General features: G+C 37.9%; 1 protein-coding gene across 1 annotated transcript in view; it reads left to right on the plus strand.

The window, feature by feature from the left end:
• ABCA5 (ATP binding cassette subfamily A member 5) overlaps positions 1-21379 on the plus strand; it is a 66946-nt gene that overhangs the window by 35613 nt on the left and 9954 nt on the right. Inside the window, exons 20-32 of the mRNA XM_058675972.1 lie at positions 493-662; positions 4341-4468; positions 4874-5011; positions 11618-11731; positions 14302-14472; positions 16083-16196; positions 16525-16659; positions 17378-17452; positions 17837-17928; positions 19607-19733; positions 19972-20089; positions 20193-20284; positions 21033-21208. Coding sequence (XP_058531955.1) covers positions 493-662; positions 4341-4468; positions 4874-5011; positions 11618-11731; positions 14302-14472; positions 16083-16196; positions 16525-16659; positions 17378-17452; positions 17837-17928; positions 19607-19733; positions 19972-20089; positions 20193-20284; positions 21033-21208 — 1650 coding nt within the window. The remainder of the gene's footprint in view (positions 1-492; positions 663-4340; positions 4469-4873; positions 5012-11617; positions 11732-14301; positions 14473-16082; positions 16197-16524; positions 16660-17377; positions 17453-17836; positions 17929-19606; positions 19734-19971; positions 20090-20192; positions 20285-21032; positions 21209-21379) is intronic.

Genomic DNA, 21379 nt, shown 5'->3' on the forward strand with positions numbered 1-21379 from the left:
GAGTTAACAACACTCAGTGTGATTAAATTGCGATTCAGATGAAGTGCAAGACATCAGTCACTCAGTTTAACTGAAATTTTGTTTTCTTTCCTGTATCTAAAGTATTTTTATGAGTTAATGGAAATATGTTATTGAAACAGAGGCATAGCGGGAAATAGCTCCTTTGGCAGTAGAGGTAACAAGTTTGTGGCACATAATGTCTGATTCCTTAACAGTTAGAACTACTTGCTTACACACCCCCCCCAAAAAAGTAAAGAATAACTTTAATCTGAACTGTGCTTTTAGAACTTGATTTTGTCATTCGTTATTGGCTTTCTCTGTAATACTGTTGTGAGATCATGTTTGGTAAAAGATTATCACTTCTCAGTGGCTGCTTTTCTCAGTGATTACCCGTCAGCTGTCTTCAGCTTAAAGTTGCAGTGGTGTAAAAGAAGGCCTTTATTAGGTTTATATATGAATGTTCCTTGACAAGATTTTTTTTTTCCATTCCAGGTTACTCCTGCTTTTAATTTTTTTTGCTATTCAGATTTTTATGTTTTTGGTGCATAACTCTTTAAAAAATGCTGTGGTTCCCGTCAAACTTGTTCCAGAGTTATATTTTCTAAAACCTGGAGAGAAACCTCATAAGTACAAAACAAGTCTGCTTCTTCAAAATTCCACTGGTGAGCGTGTGTGAAGGTTTGTGAGTGTGTGTTGCTTCTGGCTTGAGTTGAGGCTAGACAGAGGCCGGACACTGGGATTTTAGAAATATATGTAAACGAAGTGAAATATTTGCCTTTCTGCTGCTAAATAATATAGAAGTAAAATTTTGGCTCAAACTTAAATGGAAGGTAAAAAAATACTCTATGCAACTTAGAATTGTAAAATTGTCTTCTTTTGTTAGAATTAAAAACATCCTCAGCTGAATGTTTTATCTCAGAGTTCACAGTGCACAAAAGAAATTTAAGAGCTTAAATGCCCTGTTTAGAAAGTTACAGTGTATGGCATTTATGCAGTTAAATATATAGATTTTTAAAAAGAATCCTTTCAGGACCAGCTGAAGAATTAGTTAAAACTAATTAAAAAACAGGCTTTAAATCTAAATATCTGTTATTTAATATAGTAAAATTATATTTTTCTATTTGCTACTGACATTCTTACCTACAAAATTATTACATGTAAGGATTGTGTAAAACTGAGTGCAGAAACTGATGCAGTATTCCGAAATTCAAAATATTAAACCTAATACACAGTTTTATTAATGTATGATGAATTGTTCCTATAATATTTGCCATCTGCAAAGGTGATTCTTAGTCCTAATAATTGAAGAGAGTATCAGGACTAACTGGCAAGTTTAGAGCAAAACAAAGGTTGAATTGCTTCCAAACGTTATTTGTTCAGTTTTGCAGAAATGCATCTACATTCAAAACATGAAATTTATATGTTCTTTTTTATAATCAAAGAATATTCTTAGTTTAACCATTTCCTACATGAATCACAATGAACTGAAAAGTTTTTTTTTATTTTTCCCCAGTGTTACCATAGTGGGGGGTAAAGAATTATTTTATTATAAATCAGTGTTTAGTGTATTAGCCTCTATTCATTCTAAGAATATGTGCTGAGTGATAGAAAATTCTCTAGGATAAAAAACGTTATGTTTTGAATTTTTCCTTTATTTACAATTTTTGTTTTTTGGTTTTGATACATGTTTTAAGATGCTAAAATACATTTACTACATGGAGACTTACCTTGTGATAATGTTTGTATTTCTATGTGCATCGAAGAAATTCTACTTTGAGTTTATTCTCACTGATAATGTGGAAGTTCTAGTATTTTCAGTTATCTTGTTCATTATTCTTAGGTATTCTGAGAGTTGTCTTCTATGAGTATATCCCATAATTTCCTAGTCCCTATTACTGGTCCAAAATAAAAAACTTTTTTGTATGAAGAACTGAATTCTATGTGTAGATACACATATACATGTATGTATACATATGGTTGGATATGTGTGTATGTGTATATATAAGGTGTATCTTTTCCATCTCTTGGGAAATGTTGTATATGCTTCAGTCACAGAACATGCCCGGATGGACCATCAGTCAAGACGTTACCTTGACTGAGAGTAAATGTCATGTCGCTGTATCTGTAAGACCACTGTTCTTTGTAATGCTGAAGTCTGATCTGGAATCTCTTCTGCCATACCATACTTACTCTGTGACTGATAATTTTGCTTTATTTGATTTTTATTTCTCTTAAAGTTTCATTTGTTTTTTTTTTTTTCAAAGATTTATTCATCATTTTTATTGGAAAGCCGGATATACAGAGAGGAGGAGAGACAGAGAGGAAGTTCTTCCATCCGATGTTTCACTCCCCAAGTGAGCCGCAACGGCCGGTGCTGTGCCGATCCGATGCTGGGAACCAGGAACCTCTTCCGGGCCTCCCACGCAGGTGCAGGGTCCCAAAGCTTTGGGCCATCCTCGACTGCTTTCCCAGGCCACAGGCAGGGAGCTGGATGGGAAGTGGAGCTGTCGGGATTAGAAACGGCGCCCATATGGGATCCCGGGGCATTCGAGGCAAGGACTTAAGCCGCTAGGCCACGCCGCCGGGCCCAGTTTCATCTGTTTTTAAGTCCTGGTTTTATGGTGATATAAGGGGAAGTACCTCAGTTCATCTGACATGTAGGTATAGATTTAAAACCCAGACAGAATTCAGAAATGTTTACCTTGGCTTTAGGCAATTTTGAGAATATGGATAGAGTCTAGATTATATGTGTGAATGTCTTAGCCTAGTTTGAGTTTCTTTTTTTTTTTTTTTAAAGATTTATTTATTTATTACAAAGTCAGATATACAGAGAGGAGGAGAGACAGAGAGGAAGATCTTCCGTCCGATGATTCACTCCCCAAGTGAGCCGCAACGGGCCAGTGCGCGCCAATCCGATGCCGGGAACCAGAAACCTCTTCCAGGTCTCCCACGCGGTTGCAGCGTCCCAATGCATTGGGCCGTCCTCGACTGCTTTCCTAGGCCACAGGCAGGGAGCTGGATGGGAAGTGGAGCTGTCGGGATTAGAACTGGCGCCCATATGGGATCCCGGGACGTTCAAGGCGAGGACTTTAGCCGCTACGCCATGCCGCCGGGCCCCTAGTTTGAGTTTCTTAAAAATCTTTGCAGGCATGTAAAATTTCTCCAGAAAATAATATTACCACACTCTAAGCTATCTGTATCTTTTTTTGAATTAAGCAAATTATGTGTTGCCTAAGATTACTGGGGAAGTTTTAAATTTCATTGTTTAGCTAAACTTTACCTGAGGATTATATGTAATTTTTTTAAAAAAGATTTATTTATTTTTTTGGAAAAGCGGATATACAGAAGAGGAGAGACAGAGAGGAAGATCTTCCATCTGATGGTTCACTCCCCAAGTGGCCACAAAGGCTGGAGCTGAGCCAATCTGAAGCCAGGAGCCCAGATCCTCTTCCGGGTCTCCCACGTGGGTGCAGGGTCCCAAAGTTTTGGGTCGTCCTTGACTGCTTTCCCAGGCCACAGGCAGGGAGCTGGATGGGAAGTGAGGCAGCCAGGATTAGAACTGGTGTCCATATGGGATCCTGGTGCATGCAAAGCAAGGACTTTAACCACTAGGCTATCGGGCCGGGCCCTGTACGTAATTTTTTTAATGTTAGTAGTAGCTGTAGCAGTAGCAGGTGCAATTTGTATGATTACCGTGTCAGGTTTTTGCATTTAATGATTTGTTGAATAAGCTTTTATGCCCTCTTGACAAAGCAGGGAACTAAGGCCGAGGACATCTAGGTAATTTGCTGACAGTGTTAATAGCTCAGCTATGCATCCAGTCAACTAGTATTTATAAATACCACAGCTAGTATTTCTGATTAGATATTGGTTCATGAAGATAAAATAATTTTCTCAAAATTGAATGGCTTTTCTAGTATTTTTAAAAACCTACACCTGGGACCCAGTGCAATAGTGTAGGTCAAGGTCCTCACCTTGAATGCCCCGGGATCCCATATGGGCGCCGGTTCTAATCCCGGCAGCTCCACTTCCCATCCAGCTCCCTGCCTGTGGCCTGGGAAAGCAGTCGAGGACGGCCCAATGCATTGGGACCCTGCACCCGCGTGGGAGACCCGGAAGAAACTCTTGACTCCTGCCTGGCTCCTGGCTTCTGATTGGCTCAGATCCAGCCGTTGTGCTCACTTGGGGAGTGAACCATCAGATGGAAGAACTTCCTCTCTGTCTCTCCTCCTCTCTGTATATCCACCTTTCCAATAAAAATAAATAAATCTTTTAAAAAATACCTGCACCTGTTCCCATTTTAATTGATGCTTTGGTGTCTGATTATTTTCCTCTACTAGACTCAGATATCAATGATCTTATCAGTTTTTTCGCTTACCGGGACATCATGGTGACGATGTTTAACGACAGTGACTATGTGTCAGCTGCTCCACACAGCGCGGCTTTAAATGTGGCGCATTCAGAAAGGGTAAGAGCAATGGGTGTGACTGAAAACTCCCTCCAAGACCACGAGAGGGTGATCATTCAGTGCTTTGACCTCTTTCGTAGAAACTACACTCTGCTTTTGCAAATAGCTAGTTGTGTTTGTCATAAAGATATCGTAAGATACTTTTCATGCCCTGAAGAATGATCAGCCAGTATATGAAAGACTATAAAAATTTAATTGTATATATACATATATTCAAGTTTCAGATTATCTACACAGTCACAATCAAGTTTCTATCTATAATTGAGTATAATTTTTATAATTTGTTGAAGGGAGTTTTCTGTACAGTTAGTGAGAATTTTAGTCTGAGATAATCTTTATATATACAGTACTTAAGTGTCCATTATATTTATATACAATGTATAATGATTCACTTTTTTATTACAGGACCATATTTTTACAGCTGTTTTCAATAGTACTATGGTTTATTCTTTACCAGTATTGATGAATATCATTAGTAACTACTACCTGTATCATCTAAATGTCACTGAAACCATCCACATCTGGAGTACCCCTTTCTTTCAAGTAAGCCAAGATTTTGTACATTTTTCATAAACATGAATATACATATATGTGCATATATATATATATATATATATACACCTAATGATAGTTAAAAGCTAAGCAATAATAACAGTAATGTAGAAATTCACCCACATAATGGCAAGATTTGTTCAAATTCATCATTTCTGGCACTGAGTCCTCAGTACTAGTTTGTGTCAATATTAGGTTCGTCTTGTTTTGTTATTGTTAAAATTTTTGTAAAGCATGAATATTTTTCATATAAATCATTGAAGAAAAATAAAGATAATATGAAAATGAATGTTGTTTATATAAAGCCTGTATACTGGGATATTACAAAAGCTTCAAAAGTCATTTAGACAGTTTTTCCTTGTGATAGGATTGTTGGATTATAAATCAAAATTAACTTACATCTCCAGAAGAACATTCAGCATTTCTTTCCAATCCTTTCTTTTTCATGTGCTTAAAAACACATGGAATAAATATCTCTAAGTACTATTTTATATTGTCATACTTTCTACCAGCTTTATTAAAATGTAGTTCAAACATCACTGAATTGATCCAATGAACATGTGCACATGTGACATTTTTTTTTATTATTTATTATTTTTAATTCATTAATTACATTGTATTATGTGACACAGTTACATAGATACTTGGATTCTCCCCACCCCTCTCCAAACCCTCCCACCATGGTGGATTCCTCCACCTTGTTGCATAACCACAGCTCAAGTTCAGTTGAGATTCCCCCATTGCAAGCGTATACCAAACATAGAGTCCAGCATCTTATTGTCCAGTCAAGTTCAACGGCTTCTTAGGTATACCCTTTCTGGTCTGAAGACAGAGCCAGCAGAGTATCATCCCAGTCAATTGAAAGCTCCAACATACCATCAGCAAAAATTTACATCATTATGGAATTAATTGACATAGTAATGAGTAACCAATATGTTAAAAGTAAATGCGAGTTCCTAGCCACCTTCTGTGACCACCTCACTTGCATTTCAATTTTAGTTTATACACAACATATAACATTCATAACATAACATGTCATACATAACATCATATCATCTTAAATTAAGGCAAACATGTGGTATTTAACCTTTTGGGATTGGCTCATTTCCCTTAGCATTATGGTTTCCAGTTTGGCCCATTTGGCCACAAAGAACTGCATTTTGTTTTTTTTAATAGCTGAGTAGTATTCCATGGAGTAGATGAACCATAGCTTTCTTATCCAATCCTCTGTTGATGGGCATTTTGGCTGCTTCCATGTTTTTGCAATTACTGATTGTGCTGCTATGAACATAGGAGTGCATGTTGGTTTCTCATAAAACAATTTTTCTGGATATATTCCTAGGAGTGCTATCGCTGGATCATACGGTATGTTGAATTTGAGTTGTTTGAATATTCTCCATACTGATTTCCATAGAGGCTGTACCAGCCTGCAGCCCCACCAGCAGTGGAGTAGGGTTCCCTTTTCCCCGCAACCTCGCCAACAAGTGTTGTTGGTGCTTTTATTCGTGTGGGCCAGTCTTACTGGCGTTAGGTGGTACCTCATTGATGTTTTAATTTGGATTTGCCTTATTGCCAGGGAACTTGAGCATTTTTTCATATGTTTATTTGCCATTTGGGTTTGTTCCTTTGTGAAGTGTTTGCCCATTTCCCGTGCCCATTTCTTGAGTGGCTTGTTTGTTTTGACATTTTGGTTGTTTTGTAGCTCTTTGTATATTCTGGAGATTAGCCCTCTATCACCTATGTCGTGTGCGAAGATCTTCTCCCATTCTGTGGGTTGCCTTTTTACTTTGTTGATTGTTTCTCTAGCTGTACAGAAGCTTCTTAGTTTGATGAGGTCCCAATTGTTTATTTTGGTCTCGATTTCTACTGCTTTTGGAGTTTTTTTTAGGAAGTGAGGGCCTACCCCTAAGTGTTGCAGTGCGTTTCCAACATTTTCTTCCAAAAGTTTGAAGGTTTCTGGATGTAGGTTTAGATCTGTTATCCATTTAGATCTGATCTTAGTGTATGGTGAGAGATGTGGATCTATCTTTTTGTTTCTGCAGGCTATTAACCAGTTGTCCCAACAGCATTTATTGAACAGACCTTCCCATTTGCCTGGATTGTCGTTTGTCTTTTTGTCAAAGATTATTTGGCTGTACCTGTTTGGGTTCCCTTCTGGTGTTTCTATTCTGCTCCATTGATCTTCCTCTCTATCTTTGTGCCAGTACCACGCTGTTTTGATAACCACTGCCCTATAGTATGTCCAGAGGTCCGGAACTGTGATTCCCCCTGCTAACTTCCTATTCTTCAGGATGGTTTTAGCTGTCCGTGGTTTTTTGTGTTTCCAGATGAACATGTGACATTTTAAAATTATATTCATAGAGTTGTGCGACCATCACCGTAGTCTAAGAAAACTCACATAACCAGAAGTAATCAGATCTCATTCCTAGCACTAGTTCTAGTCAATCACTACTTTCTGTTTGTGGGTTTCTTTGTTATAAACAATAAATATAAATGAAATAATCTATGTTCTTTTTTGTCAGCCTTCTCGAATTTCGCATTCTATTTTAAAAACTCACCCATCCTTTACCTACAAAGAGCATGCCATTGTATGGAATGTATACCTAGAACACTCAGTTCTGTTTACCCGTTCGCTGTTACGGTGTGCCCTGCCTGCCACAGGTCCACCTGCGCACCTCGTGCCCCGTTCTAGGGTGAGTGAGGGTGAAGCACCCCACCCCCAAGCCAAGATGGTTCCCCTGGTGGGAGCCGGCACTGGTGATGTGCCCCAGATCCCAGGCCCCAGCAGAGAGAGCGACCCCCAGGTGCGCCCCAGCAGGAGGCTCAGAGGACGTGAAGAGGGCAGCCAAGCAGAGTCCCCCAACATAGACAGCACCAGGAGAGTGACACTCCCTGCCTTCACCCTGGTAGATATGGACCATTACAGGACACCAAGAAGGACCTGCTGATGACCCTTGCGGGCAGTTGGAGAGCCGCTGGGTGGCTTGGCCTCAGTCCTGTGCCACTATCTCTTGCACTGCTATGAGGCAGTTTCAGGGGCCCCTGGCTGTGCAGCCGGAACTGGCAGGCCCCTATGACTTTCCTCAGGGCTGGGTGAGGTTATAGGGGATTTGGATGCCTGTGCCTGAGAGCGAGGTCCAGCTCCATGGGGTTGGCGGTGGGGAAAAGAAAAATGTTGTCCTTGATCTGATCAGCTGCTTCATCACTGATGTTACTATTACATATTCAAAGATTATGCATCAGATCATCTCCAGTAACCCCTTACCTGCTCTCTTCATATTTACTTATTCATTAGTATACACTTTAAAAGTACATAAAATAACCACGAATTGTATTAATGCTTGGGGCATATGAGTGAGCGAGACACTAGGAAACAAGAAACAGACATAACTAAATTCTTATACTATGCTGGAAATACTGTCAGCTCACAGCTCACAGCTCAGTCTCCCAAGACTGCACCCACTGCGGATGGCGGTCTCCAGCCTGCGGTGTGACCAGCAAGCCCAGGTTGTAAGGGATGTGTCTCACTAGCAAGCCAAAAATCGGGGTCCCCTGATACCACCTCCCCAGGTATAATGCTAGCACAGATCACAGAATTTGGGGAGGCACTTTCCGTGTCTTGACTTGGAGTTACATGCAGAGGGAAGGACCCTGAGCACATGAACTCCTTGTGGAGGTGGACTGCACTACTTTCCTGGCTCCTTGAAAATATTTGTCAGCTCAGAAGTTCTCTGAACCCTATACTTCAGCGTTTTGATGGAAGCATTGTTACTTAAGCATTTAGTGACTTTGGCTACAGAGTGGGGAGATTAGAAATTTCTGGATGATAGGAGGTTGAGATATGATTGTAAGATAAGAAAACAGAATCAGCATGCAGCTGTTTTATCTGTGTCGTTTGTAGGAAGTGGGAGCAGAACCACAGCTGAAGGTGCTCTCTCTCATTTTTCCATTGTGCCTCCATTTCTGTGTTCATTTACATGCTGATGGGACCTAAAAATGAGGTTAAAAATAGGAAAAAAATTAGATCTGTGAAGTTTCTAGTGAATAGAAGCAAAATATCTTTTGCAGTAACAAAAGGGAGAAAAGCCTGAAAGTGTAATAGCTGTAAGTGCAGTAGCTTCTCTTTGTCGTTTGTAGACAGAGCATGGCTTTGTGATCTGTACTGAAAAGTCCTGCTTACAATGAAAACCATGTTAACTCGTGTCGTACGTGCACAGGGGGACAAAAGACTCACAGTATAGACAGGGCTGCACTTTGAAAAGCTGCTCTCACCAAGCTGGACAGGGATTTCTAGAAGGAAAATTGAAGACTAGGAGAGGACAGAAAGAAATCACAGCAGATACTCTTTTTTCTGGCTTAGAGATTATTTTCATAAACAGTCCTCCTGACGATAGATGGTGAGTAACTGAGTTAATGCAGCAACAGTAACGACATAAACAGGGAAAAGTTAAACTAAGTGGTGTAGCTTGGTTACTCCTGCATTTGAGAGGTAAGGAGAGGCAGAGGATCTCACACTTTTAGATGCTGTGGTGCACAGTGCTATCGTTTACAAGTTCTGACAATACAGGAAAAAGTTTTTGGTTGGTTTCCGGGGCAATAGAAATAGTTGGCATTTTGAGTATTGTTGTTCCGATAACATTTGCTTGATACTTATTAAGTATTTTAGATATATGAATCTGGAGAGATTTCTGGACAGAAAATACTTGTGCGATCCCACCACATAGATAATACTAAGAACATTGAAGTTGCAGGCTATCCCATATGATTGTTTAAAATTGTGAACTATTTTAAGCCTACAGAATATAAACATGCATCTAGTACTCAAGTGTTGCAAAGGTTAATATCTTGTCAGACTTGTTCATCTTTAAGAAAACCTGAAAGATACTGTAGAAATTCCATAATTTTCACACATTTTGATGATGTTACTAGAAATCTGTATCTTTGTCTGTAACTGTTACAGAAGTTCTTATAACTTACATTTTCTGTTACCAACCATGGATGTTTTTGCAAGAGGAAAGAGATGGGACTTTTCAAAACATGCCATTCATAGATATGAATATAGTCTTATATTTAGCTCTTTATATTGTTTTCTACATCTATTTCTATGATTTAATGCAACCGTAATTTAACCTATACTTCTTTTATCACATGCCTTGTATAGTCATGAGTTATATGTGAACCTTCTACTATGTGCCGGGAACAGTGAGACCGATTCCGGAGACACTAGAACAGGTTTACAATGTTTTAGGACAGGATTGAGGGAAATGCCTAAATAAATTTAAAAAAAAAATGTAGAAGCCCAGAGTCACCTGGCAATGGTGCATTCCGCCTCACATCACCTCATGGTGGGGGTGTTGGACCTAGGGTTTCTGCTAGTCAGAGTTGTGCTCCAGTGCAGGGTATCATTGCTGTCTGGGCTGTATGCCTTCTTGCAGAGCAAGGGTAGGCAAATGGGCCTGTTGTGGTAGGTGATAAGATTGTGTTCTTGTTCGTGGATGATCTTAGCTTGTTGTATCAGCCATTCACTGCACTGTCTTGCTAAGTTAATTGACTTGGACCAGCGCTGTGTTACAGTGGGTAAAGACAACACCTGCAGTACCAGCTTCCCATAGGGATGTAGGTTCAAGTCCTGACTGCTCCACTTCTGATCCGTCTGCTAATGCACCTGGGAGAACAGTAGAGGAAAGCCCAAGTACTTGGACCCTGTACCCAATGTGGAAGACCCAGAGGAAGCTCCTGGCTTTGACTGGGCCCAGCCCTGACCATTGCAGCCATTTGGGGAGCAAACCAGCTGATGGACAATCTCTGCTGCTTCCTCTCACTTTAACCCTGCCTTCCAAATAAATAAATATGTATTTTTTAAGCATTAGTTGAGCATACATGGATCCTAAATTGGCTGTGGACATTGATCCTGTAGTACTAGTTCTATGAAGTGTTAATTTGGAAGAAGTTGTCTCTGGTTCCATAGGGATCTGAGCTTTGAATACAGCTTTTCTCAGTGGAGAAAAAGAGGGCCAAAGATTCCAGCTGGCCTATAATCCACACATCCAGTTAGGACTGTCTACAGTGGCCTAGCCAGAAGTTCCTCAGGTCTCCTACGTAGGTGGCAGGGGCCCAAACACTTGGACCATCCTCTGCTGCTTAACCCAGGCCATTAGCGGGGAACTGGACTGGAAGTAGAGCAGTAGGAACATGAACTGATTCCCATATGGAATGCTGGCATTACAGGTGGCAGCTTTATCTGCTGTCATAATGCCGGCCTCCCAGAATCATTCCTTGATATTTGTAGTCATACTAATTGTTGTTCACACTTCTTTTTTTTTTTTTTAATGCTGAAGCTTTATTTATATGCCAGAGTATTCTGTTATAGGACAAGAAAGTGGAAGCGTAGTTATTTTCTCTGATTCACAGAGCTGTAATTAGGAGTAGGATTGGGACTGTAGTCCGCCACCGTGCTGATTCCCATTCTTCTGCAGGCCGTGCCTGGAATAGCTGTGGTAGTGTAAGCCTTCAGTGAACTACAGTACTCTTTAGGATTCTCCAAGGTGGTGTCACTTGATTCTCAGCTGCATTTCTGGGTGTGTGGCTGTCTTTCAGGAAATCACTGACATCGTGTTTAAAGCTGAGCTGTATTCTCAAGCAGCTTTGCTGGGAGTCATTGTTACTGCGATGCCACCGTATTTTGCCATGGATAACGCAGAGAATCACAAGGTAATGAATGATCATGTTTTAAAATTTCAGTGTAGTTTGTTATTGAAATACTATTTTAAAATTATTTCAGAAGTAAATGGAAATGCGTTTATGCATTGACCGTAATAATACTGATAGCTAAAATTTAATACCAGATACTTGTTCCATTGTTTAAAAATTACATACTCTAGTTCTTACAATGTTGTGAGTAGTTAAGTTTCTATCACATACTTTATGGATCAGAAAATTAAAGAGTTCATATAAATTTGCCCAAGTAGACTCAGCTTGCTTTAATGGCGCATTGGAAACTATCATCATGTTGTTACCTGACTCTCTAACCTGCCTCTCCGCTTTAATCTTTAAAAGAGCATGTTGAATGTTCAAGGCATTAATTTTGTTCAATTAAAAAACATGAGTGAAAATTTATCGTCATTGCTAGGGCACAGAAAAGTTGCTAAGGAAGGTGCTTTGGGCGTGCGTCCTTCACTAGGGAAGGCGCCGGCTCCACGGCCTCTTCTGCACCTTTCTCTTTTGCTGTGCTTCAGGAAGAGTGTCCTTGGGAACAATGTTGGCTGCTGAAATCCCTTCTAGTCTGCTAAAATTTTATCCTAACCCTCTAATAAAAAAATTATTCACTTTATCTATGACCTGTTTTCCTTAGAATCAGGTTTATCTAAATTAAATTATAGAGCACAGTGAATCATGACTTTAAGCTCATAATGTTTTATTTTATTATTACTAAAAATAAATTTATTTTTTATAAAAATCTTATTGTTAACTTTGTTCAGTTTGAGTCTCAGGAAATACCTCTAAATTATGTTTAAGTATTGTTTTATGAATATATGAATCATCTTCAGATAGTTCATGGAACAACATTATCTTTTTCATTTTTTGAAGTACCTTCGTGGTATTTATTGTAGCAGTTTATAAAATATAGAAAGTTACAAATAAAATAAAAAGCATTATAAAAAGTGTAAGGAAATTTAAAAGCGCTGTTACTCAAAGGTAAAAGTTAGAATAATTTGCTTTCTTTTTTGTGTCAAATATTTTCAAATCAAACTTATTTTGAGATAATTGCGATTCTTACAGAGATCCCACATACTCTTTAACTGTTGTATCTTCATAAGAGCATATCACAGAAACATTAATGTTACAAAAGTATTAACATTGATGCAGTGAAGACATTGAACAATTTCACCTACACAAAGCCCCCCGCTGTTGTCTTTTTCTACACAGCCACTCCATCCTGCTGCTATTCCTAACTTCTAGCAGTAACTAATCAATTCTGATATTTTTGCAATTTTGGTATTTTAGGAGTGTGTGTGTGTGTGTACAAAAATCACAGATTTAGTCATTTTTTAACTCTGAGTAATTCCCTGGAAACTTACCCAATTTGTATGTGGTAATAGCCCATTCCCTTTTTTCACTAAGTACATTCATAAGCTGTTTGTCTGTGAAGAACACAACATCTGTATTGTTTGCAATTCTCACCTGTATGAGTAAAGTTTATATGAACATTTGCATGTAAGTTTTTTGTATGAAAATAAGTTTTCCTTCCTCTGGACCAAATGTCCAAGGATGCAGTTAGCAGGTCATAAGACAGTCGTTTTTAGTCTTATTAGAAATTGGCTAGTTATTATCCAGTGCAAAGAGACCATTTTACATTACCATCAGCACTGCGTAAGTGAAAAAAGCTTGACTTATTTTAAATAATTGTATTTGAGTGGGTTTGTGTTTTTATAGCTTTTGTGGAATTTACATGTCTGATGTTCTTACAAAATTTGCTCGTTTTTCTTTCTATTTTCTCCTTACATAAACTCTGTATTTCATGTTCACCTCATCTTACTGTATGGCCAGCTGTTTCATATTATGCTATAATTGTTAAAAAAATAAAAATCAACTGAATAAGATTGTTAAGTGTTTAGATTTGTGAAAGATGTTAAGTTTTTAAACTAAATGATGAGATTACAAGACTGGGAAGACACAGTTGTTTCAGTTTGATGCTAAGATATGTGAAAATGCTATTTACTCGTTACGATACATGAAAATACTATTTACTCTTGGAAGAAATAGCATCTTAGATGTGTGTATTGCGTCAGCATACCTAAGGTACTTCGAAATATAGTATCTGAATATGCAGTATCACAAACAGAAAACTCTGTATAAAGCAAAAGGATTTTGGCAATTTATAGTATTTTGTGAAAGGTTAATTATTTTTTAAAAATGACAATTATTTTGCTATCTACAAGTATTTCCACAGACTTTGAGAAGTTGTAGTATTTTGATTCTTTCCTATTTGTGCTTCTGCAACTCCACAACACCTAAATTTTACTCTAGTTTTTTGCTTCTTATCAGCACTCATACTGTATTCTGATTTTTAAAAACTTTGGTTGAAAGTGCAATATTTTTTAGAAATACTCAAATTAAGGGCTAGTGGAATCTAAGTGTGAAGATGACTTTTTTAAACTATAGGCCTAGAATATAACCTTTCTTGCATTGTTGTGGAAATAAGGGTTATACGTGAGATACTCATTTTTTAATTTTTTAAAATGCCTAAAATTATTATCTAAGTATTTTTCTTTCTTTTTTAGATCAAAGCTTATACTCAGCTTAAACTTTCAGGTCTCTTGCCATCTGCATATTGGATTGGACAAGCTATTATTGATATACCCTTATTTTTTATTGTTCTTACTTTGATGCTAGGAAGCTTATTTGCATTTCACCATGGATTATATTTTTATGCTGCAAAGTTCCTGGCTGTGGTAAGTTAGAATCACTAGTACTTTGGTTATTTATGGATAAAATGCTGGTTTTTAAAACTATAAACTTGACAGTTGACTAGTTAAATAATTTGGCTATTAAATTTTTCAAAGAAAATGAACTTTAATTGACTTAATTATTGTGTAGAATACTCTCCATCAATTCATTATTTGTTGTTATGTGCCCTTTTAAATTTTGAATTTGTTTTATTTGCTTGAAAGACAGAGAGAGAGAAAGAGAATCAGTCTGCTGGCTCACTCCCTAAATGGCCACAGGGCTGGGCTGGGCCGGGCCAGGGTGAAGGCAGTAACCAGAGCTTCTTCCAGGCCTGCTCAGTGGGCTCAGGGGCCCAAGTATTGGGACCATCACCTGCTGCTTTCCCAAGCGCGTTAGCAGGGAGCTGGATCGAAAGTGGAGCAGTTGGGACTGCAACCAGTGCCCATATGAAATGTCAGCTCTGCAGGCAGAAGCTTGGCTTGTACCACAGCTGCAGCCCCTATTACAAGCAATTTTTTTTTAAGATTTATTAATTTTTTTTATTACAAAGTCAGATATACAAAGAGGAGAGACAGAGAGGAAGATCTTCTGTCCGATGATTCACCCCCCAAGTGACTGCAACGACCGGTGCTGTGCTGATCCGAAGCTGGGAACCTGGAACCTCTTCCAGGTCTCCCACACAGGTGCAGGGTCCCAAAGCTTTGGGCTGTCCTTGACTGCTTTCCCAGGCCACAAGCAGGGAGCTGGATGGGAAGTGGAGCTGTCGGGATTAGAACCGGCACCCATATGGGATCCTGGCATGTTCAAGGTGAGGACTTTAACCATTAGGTTATTGCGCCAAGCCCGCATGTAAGCTTCTGCCACGTAAAATAACAAATGTTTGGGTAACCTTGTGGCACAGAGTTAAGCCACTCCTTGGGATGCCCACATCCCATACTGGGGTACTGATCGGAGTCCCCTCTGCTCTGCCCTGATCTGGCTCCCTGCTAATGTACTCTGGAAGGTGGAAGGTCAGTTGCTGGGGTTCCCCACCGCTTATGTGGGAAATCCAGACTGAGTTCCTGGCTGCTGGCTTCTACCTGGTTTTAGTGCAGGTTGTTGGAGCATCTGCAGAGTGAACCAGTGGATATCCCTCTCGGTCTGTTGCTTCCTCCCACCTCTCTGAAATTCTGCCCTTCAGATACAGGAAGATAAATATTTTAGCAATGGGAAATATCTTTAAACATTGCAAAATATCTGTAATGCCATATTATTAAAGTAGTAACTAATAGATTGAGACATATAAAGTTATAACCAGATATACTTGCTTTTAACAATAAAATAAAATAATGAGGGAACATTTTGTTTGGTCTGAAAACTCTTAGTGATATTCAGCTTAAATGACTTATTCAAGGCTGTACTAACAGCAAATTAAAAGCCTGATCTTCTTTAATTATTAGATATGTGGATAATAATTTCTCAAATAAGCACAGCTTAGTTTTTAAAACAATTCATTGCAGGAATAAATTTTAAGACTAATTATTCCTTAACATCTTACTATGACTGTGCTGTTTTTACATCATATATTGCCATCTACTCCTAATTTTGCATTAAAATACACATTTCTGGTTTACAGGTTTTTTGCCTAATCGGGTATGTTCCATCAGTCATTTTGTTCACTTATGTTGCTTCTTTCACCTTTAAGAAAATTTTAAATACCAAAGAATTTTGGTCATTTATCTATTCTGTGGTAAGTCAAATGTTGTATTATTTCAGCTTATCATAATGGCTTATTAAAGTCATGAACTGCCTTTTGTCGATATCAGATTCAGAACTGTGGTAGGATCTTTCTTGCAGACATGTCTTTCCCGTGTGTCGTCTCTTCCTTGAAGGAATGGTATTGGAAGCATTTCGCAGCTAGCATAACAAGAGTACCACCTGTAAACAGCTGGCCTCAGCCACTGATAGTCCCCCAGCATCTTCTCTGCTTCCTGCAGTTAATTCTTAAACACCGACTGACAAGATGAGGTGAAGTTGATAAGCACATGGTCACTTGTTTTCTCATTCTTTTTCTCTAGACAGCACTGGCTTGTGTTGCAATCACTGAAATAACTTTCTTCATGGGATCCACAGCTACAGCTGTTTTTCACTACGCCTTTAGCGTAATCGTTCCAATCTATCCACTGCTAGGTTGCCTGATGTCTTTCATAAAGGTAGATCTGTTCAGTGTTTTAGTACTTTAAAGCATATGCTAATATTGTGTAACATTTGATATCTTAGTTCTTATGCTGAAAAAAATGGAAATGTACCAAATTAATTGCTGTTACTTAGAGAAATATGCTTAATCCAGAAATTGAAATGTTCATCATATTTTTTCTAGCATCTTTAAAATAAAAATTCTGTATTACTGTGTTCTTTGTGTGAGATTATATGTACTAAATGTTATTTGATGTTCAGAATTAACAATTAGAATGATAATATAGTTTCAATCATTTGTTTTTAGAGTTTTTCTGGAATTAAATAATGTATTACACTATAAAGAACTGAGAGAAAATGAAGTATAGAATTTTTTTCTAAGGAAATGAAAGTATAGTAGTTTTAAGTAATGCTAGGTAACTTAAAAATTTCTATATTAGGGAAAAATAAATTATACATTTTTAATTTGAGATTACTGATTACTAGATAATTTTGCTCCATAACTATTCCTCCCTTAGCTTTATTAAATTCTTGCTTATGTTTAGTAATTTATACATTCTCTCACAGAAGATATTTTGAAGTAGGTATTTTTAATTGAAATAAAAAACATAGTTTAATGTGGATTGCTAGTCTATTCAAAGGTATGGTTGCTGCACAAAATACATGGTTTTTCATTTTTAATATGAGTGTTTTAGTATGTCACCGCATATACATTGAAACAGATTTTTGCCTCAGGTTTCTTGGAAGAATATGCCTAAAAGTGAGAATCCCTTCAACCCATGGGATAAGCTTCTGGTGGCTGTTGTATCGGTGAGACATGATGATAAATGCTTTTGTGTCTTAGCATTTTGAGTGGTTTCAGCTGTTTAGTTTTTATCCTGTTACATAAAAAAGAAGGAATATAAAATGTCAAGTGTGCTAATGCTAGATATTTGCATTGATAACATGACTGTCATGCAGCTGGAATAAACCTATGAAAAGTTATTCTACTAAAATAATTCTACCTAGATTCATATCAGGATTTATTTTAAAATGGCATCATAATAATGTTTTAACTTAATCCTATGAATTGTTCATATGAGAAGCATAGAAACATTGTGCTCATGCCTTAGGGGGTGGCAGGGCACCTGCCGCACAGGTTCTTGGTTCTGCTAGCAAAGCACAAGACATGAGCTGTGGCATGTTCTTTTTCAGCCTTACCTGCAGTGTGCTCTGTGGATTTTCCTCCTGCAGTACTATGAGAAAAAATATGGAGGCAGAACCATGAGAAAGGATCCATTTTTCAGGTCAGTTGACTTTTTAAAAAAAATCCTTGATATTTTTTATCTATTCAACAGTTACATAGCCATCGCCATAAAAACTTTAGCACATGCCAGCACTCCAGAAAAAGAACTTCATTTTCACCAACCGTCATTTTCCTGTCTTTTTCCCATGCTTCTGGCACTAGCTAACCTCTCCTGTACCTTCTGTCTTTGTCAGATACGCCTCTTCTACAACATTTCCTCTAACTGGAATTATACAAATATGTAGCCTTTTTTTGTCTGAAGTTTTTTAACTTCGTGTAACTTTTTTTTCCTCTTTTGAATATTAACTTTTGCAAAATGTACCTTTCTGTAAACAGTGAATAAAAATAAATATATATGTAGTGTATGTATTTATGTGCTTCCCATTGTGCTTACTGAAATTAAGTGTCTTACATATTCACACAATACATTGTAATATAATTTAAAGAAAGGGAAAATGTAGAAATATGTTTTGAAAAAATTAAGCCGAAAAAACAGTAATTGTTTTCTCGGGTAGTTTGGAAAGACATGCATTTACTTACTTGTCGTCAGAGTTAAGAAATTACGTCAGTTTTGCAAAATCAGTATACTCACCAGAGAGCACTTATAATGATATCAAGATTGGGAAATTAATTAATATCTAGCATGCGATTTTACACTTAGCGTAATTTTAAAAAGCTTCATCCCGTTGCACTGTTTGGTAGCACTTCATTACCTCTGGGCTTTTTAGTCATGCTGTGTTTGTGCATATCCGTATCACATGTTGTCAGCAGTGAGTTCTGTGGGGTTTATGTTTATCTTTTGGTGTGTGTGTTTGCTGAGAGCATTTTCTGCAGTTGTTTGGACACATGGCTTTCACATTTCTTCAGTGAATGCTTAAATAGGATTTCGAGGTCTTAATTCTGTATTTTTTAACCTCTTGCAGAATTGCCATACTATTTTCAAAATGATGGGAAGGTTTCTTCTTCCACTTAGGAACATATGGGAGATTTGTTCATTTCGCAACGTTGTCAATGCCTGTTTCTTTGTTTTAACAACTCTAATATGTGTAAAGTGGTGTGTCAGTGTGATTTTGATTTCTGTTTCTCTAAGAATTCATGATGTTGAGCATGTGCTCATTGTTTTTATATCTTCTTTTGAGAAATGCCTATAAAAATCTTTTACACATTTTAAATATTATCTTTCTGCTTTTTATTTTACCTAGTAGGCTGTGTTCATTAAATTGTAGCCTTTAATTTCTCCTTTTTCTGTTGTCCCTTTACTTTCTGTAATGTTATCTCTGTCTGCCTCTTTACTTCTGTTAAAAATGTCTTTATTGACCCTTCTCCCTCTACCTGCCCTTAAAAAGGAGTTTCCTGTGAACTCTGGCTTCTGTCCTTTCCATCTGCTCTTTCTGGGCAGTTTCCCTGGTACCCTGGCTGTAAATTCTTTGACAGATACTCCATGTTTGTTCCTCCTTAACTTTCCATGGAATTAGTGCTTGACGTATACTGGTCATGAATGATATTGCTGAATACATGAAGTTAGATAATATCATTTAAATGATATCCATCTATGAAAATTCCACCTTTCAAAGATAATGCCAGGTATCATGTCAGGATATTTTTCAAGTTTTTTTTCTATGTAGTGCCTACATTCCTTACAGTTTTAATTATTAGAGAATCTACTTCTGAATATTTAGAAATCTTTCAACCAAATCAAAGACCAAGAAGTTTCCAGAACCACCCAACAATGAGGACGAAGATGAAGATGTCAGAGCTGAAAGACTAAAAGTCAAAGAGCTGATGAGTTGTCAGTGTTGTGAAGAGGTAAATGCAACTTAAACCATGTCCCTTTGCATGAGTCACTCTGAACACAAAACTTCCGTGGAGGATAATTTTGTATCCTTTGGGTAAACCAAGATTTCAGTCACAATGGAAATTTATTTGTACAATTATCATCTAATTAATAAACACATATTTTTATGCTGTGAATATGTGGAAGATCCTGTCATGAAATCTCAGGTACCTGTTAACAACACTCTCAAAATTTTATCACCCTAATTAGAAACCAGCAATTATGGTCAGCAATTTACATAAAGAATATGAAGATAAGAAAGATTTTCTTCATTCAAGAAAAGTTAAGAAAGTAGCAACTAAATACATCTCTTTCTCTGTGAAAAAAGGTTGTCATTTTATAATTTTTTCATAAGAGATTTTCTAGAAGAGTCATTCGTGGTTTTAGTTTGGATTTCAATGTAATTCTTTCTTTCCTTTTGTTTTCTTTAGGAGAGATTTTGGGCCTGCTGGGGCCCAATGGCGCAGGCAAAAGCACCGTTATTAATATTTTGGTTGGTGATACTGAGCCAACTTCAGGCCAGGTATGCCATATGAGGGTATGGAATATGCTGACTATGATTTATATTTTAAATTAAAGTAAGTTAATGACAACTTAGGATTTTCATGGTCAAATTTTCCACATTTGAAAAATGTTGTTAATATAGCTTGATCAAGTTATCTTTTTGTTTGTGGCAATGATACACACGATGAAATTCTCATGCATCCGTGCAGACGTGTGTATGTGTATAGTATTTCTGCTTTTGTCACTATCACATGCAGAGGTGGCTTGTCTCCCCACTTCTGGGGCTCTGGGAGCTAGCCTTGTCCCGTGTCGGGATTGCGATGTGCGTGTCCCCCTCACTCGGTGGAGACTCCACAGCACTGCCCTGATTGTGTTTCCTTTTCTCTCTCCATGCTTACTTCACAGTCAGCCACAATGACTCTGCTCTGCTGGGCTCCCTTTATTCGGGTTATCGCCTGAGCTGTTTCCTGTGTGTACTGTGCCTTATCTCCCAGAAATTCAAGTATCTCTCATTTCAAACATTGCTGTGTAGTGAGGCAAGTTTGTAGTGAAATTCTTCTAGCCTAAGTTGGGGTTTTTCTCTCCTACCCATTCACTCTACTAAAATGAATTTTTCCAGTTTTGTCACTGAACGCTTGACTCAGCCATGACCTTGCGTTATCACGCGGAATTAAAATTTCACTTGATCCCAGTGAGGTTGCCGGACAGGGTTTGAGTTAATCCAGTTTCTCTTGACAGTGTCAATCGATCGGCTTTTGTCTTTGTAGGTATTTCTAGGAGATTATGCTTCAGATGCAGCCGAGGATGATGATTCCAATAAGTGTATGGGTTACTGTCCTCAGGTAAACCCTCTGTGGACAGATATTACTTTGCAAGAACACTTTGAAATTTATGGAGCAGTGAAGGGAATGAGTTCAAGTGACATGAAAGAAGTTATAAGTCGGTAATACAATTTTCTTTAGACCCATTTTAATACTTGGAGGAAGGTTTTTATAGCTCATGTATTAAATTTTTCATGACAAGCATTTCTGAGATCATAATTTTCATACAAAGTGGCCATTGTTTTTGTGAATATTTTTCTTAATGATTTACTTATTAGTATTTCTAGTAAGAG

Source organism: Ochotona princeps, chromosome 17, assembly GCF_030435755.1.
Source record: "Ochotona princeps isolate mOchPri1 chromosome 17, mOchPri1.hap1, whole genome shotgun sequence".
Taxonomy (NCBI): Eukaryota; Metazoa; Chordata; class Mammalia; order Lagomorpha; family Ochotonidae; genus Ochotona; species Ochotona princeps.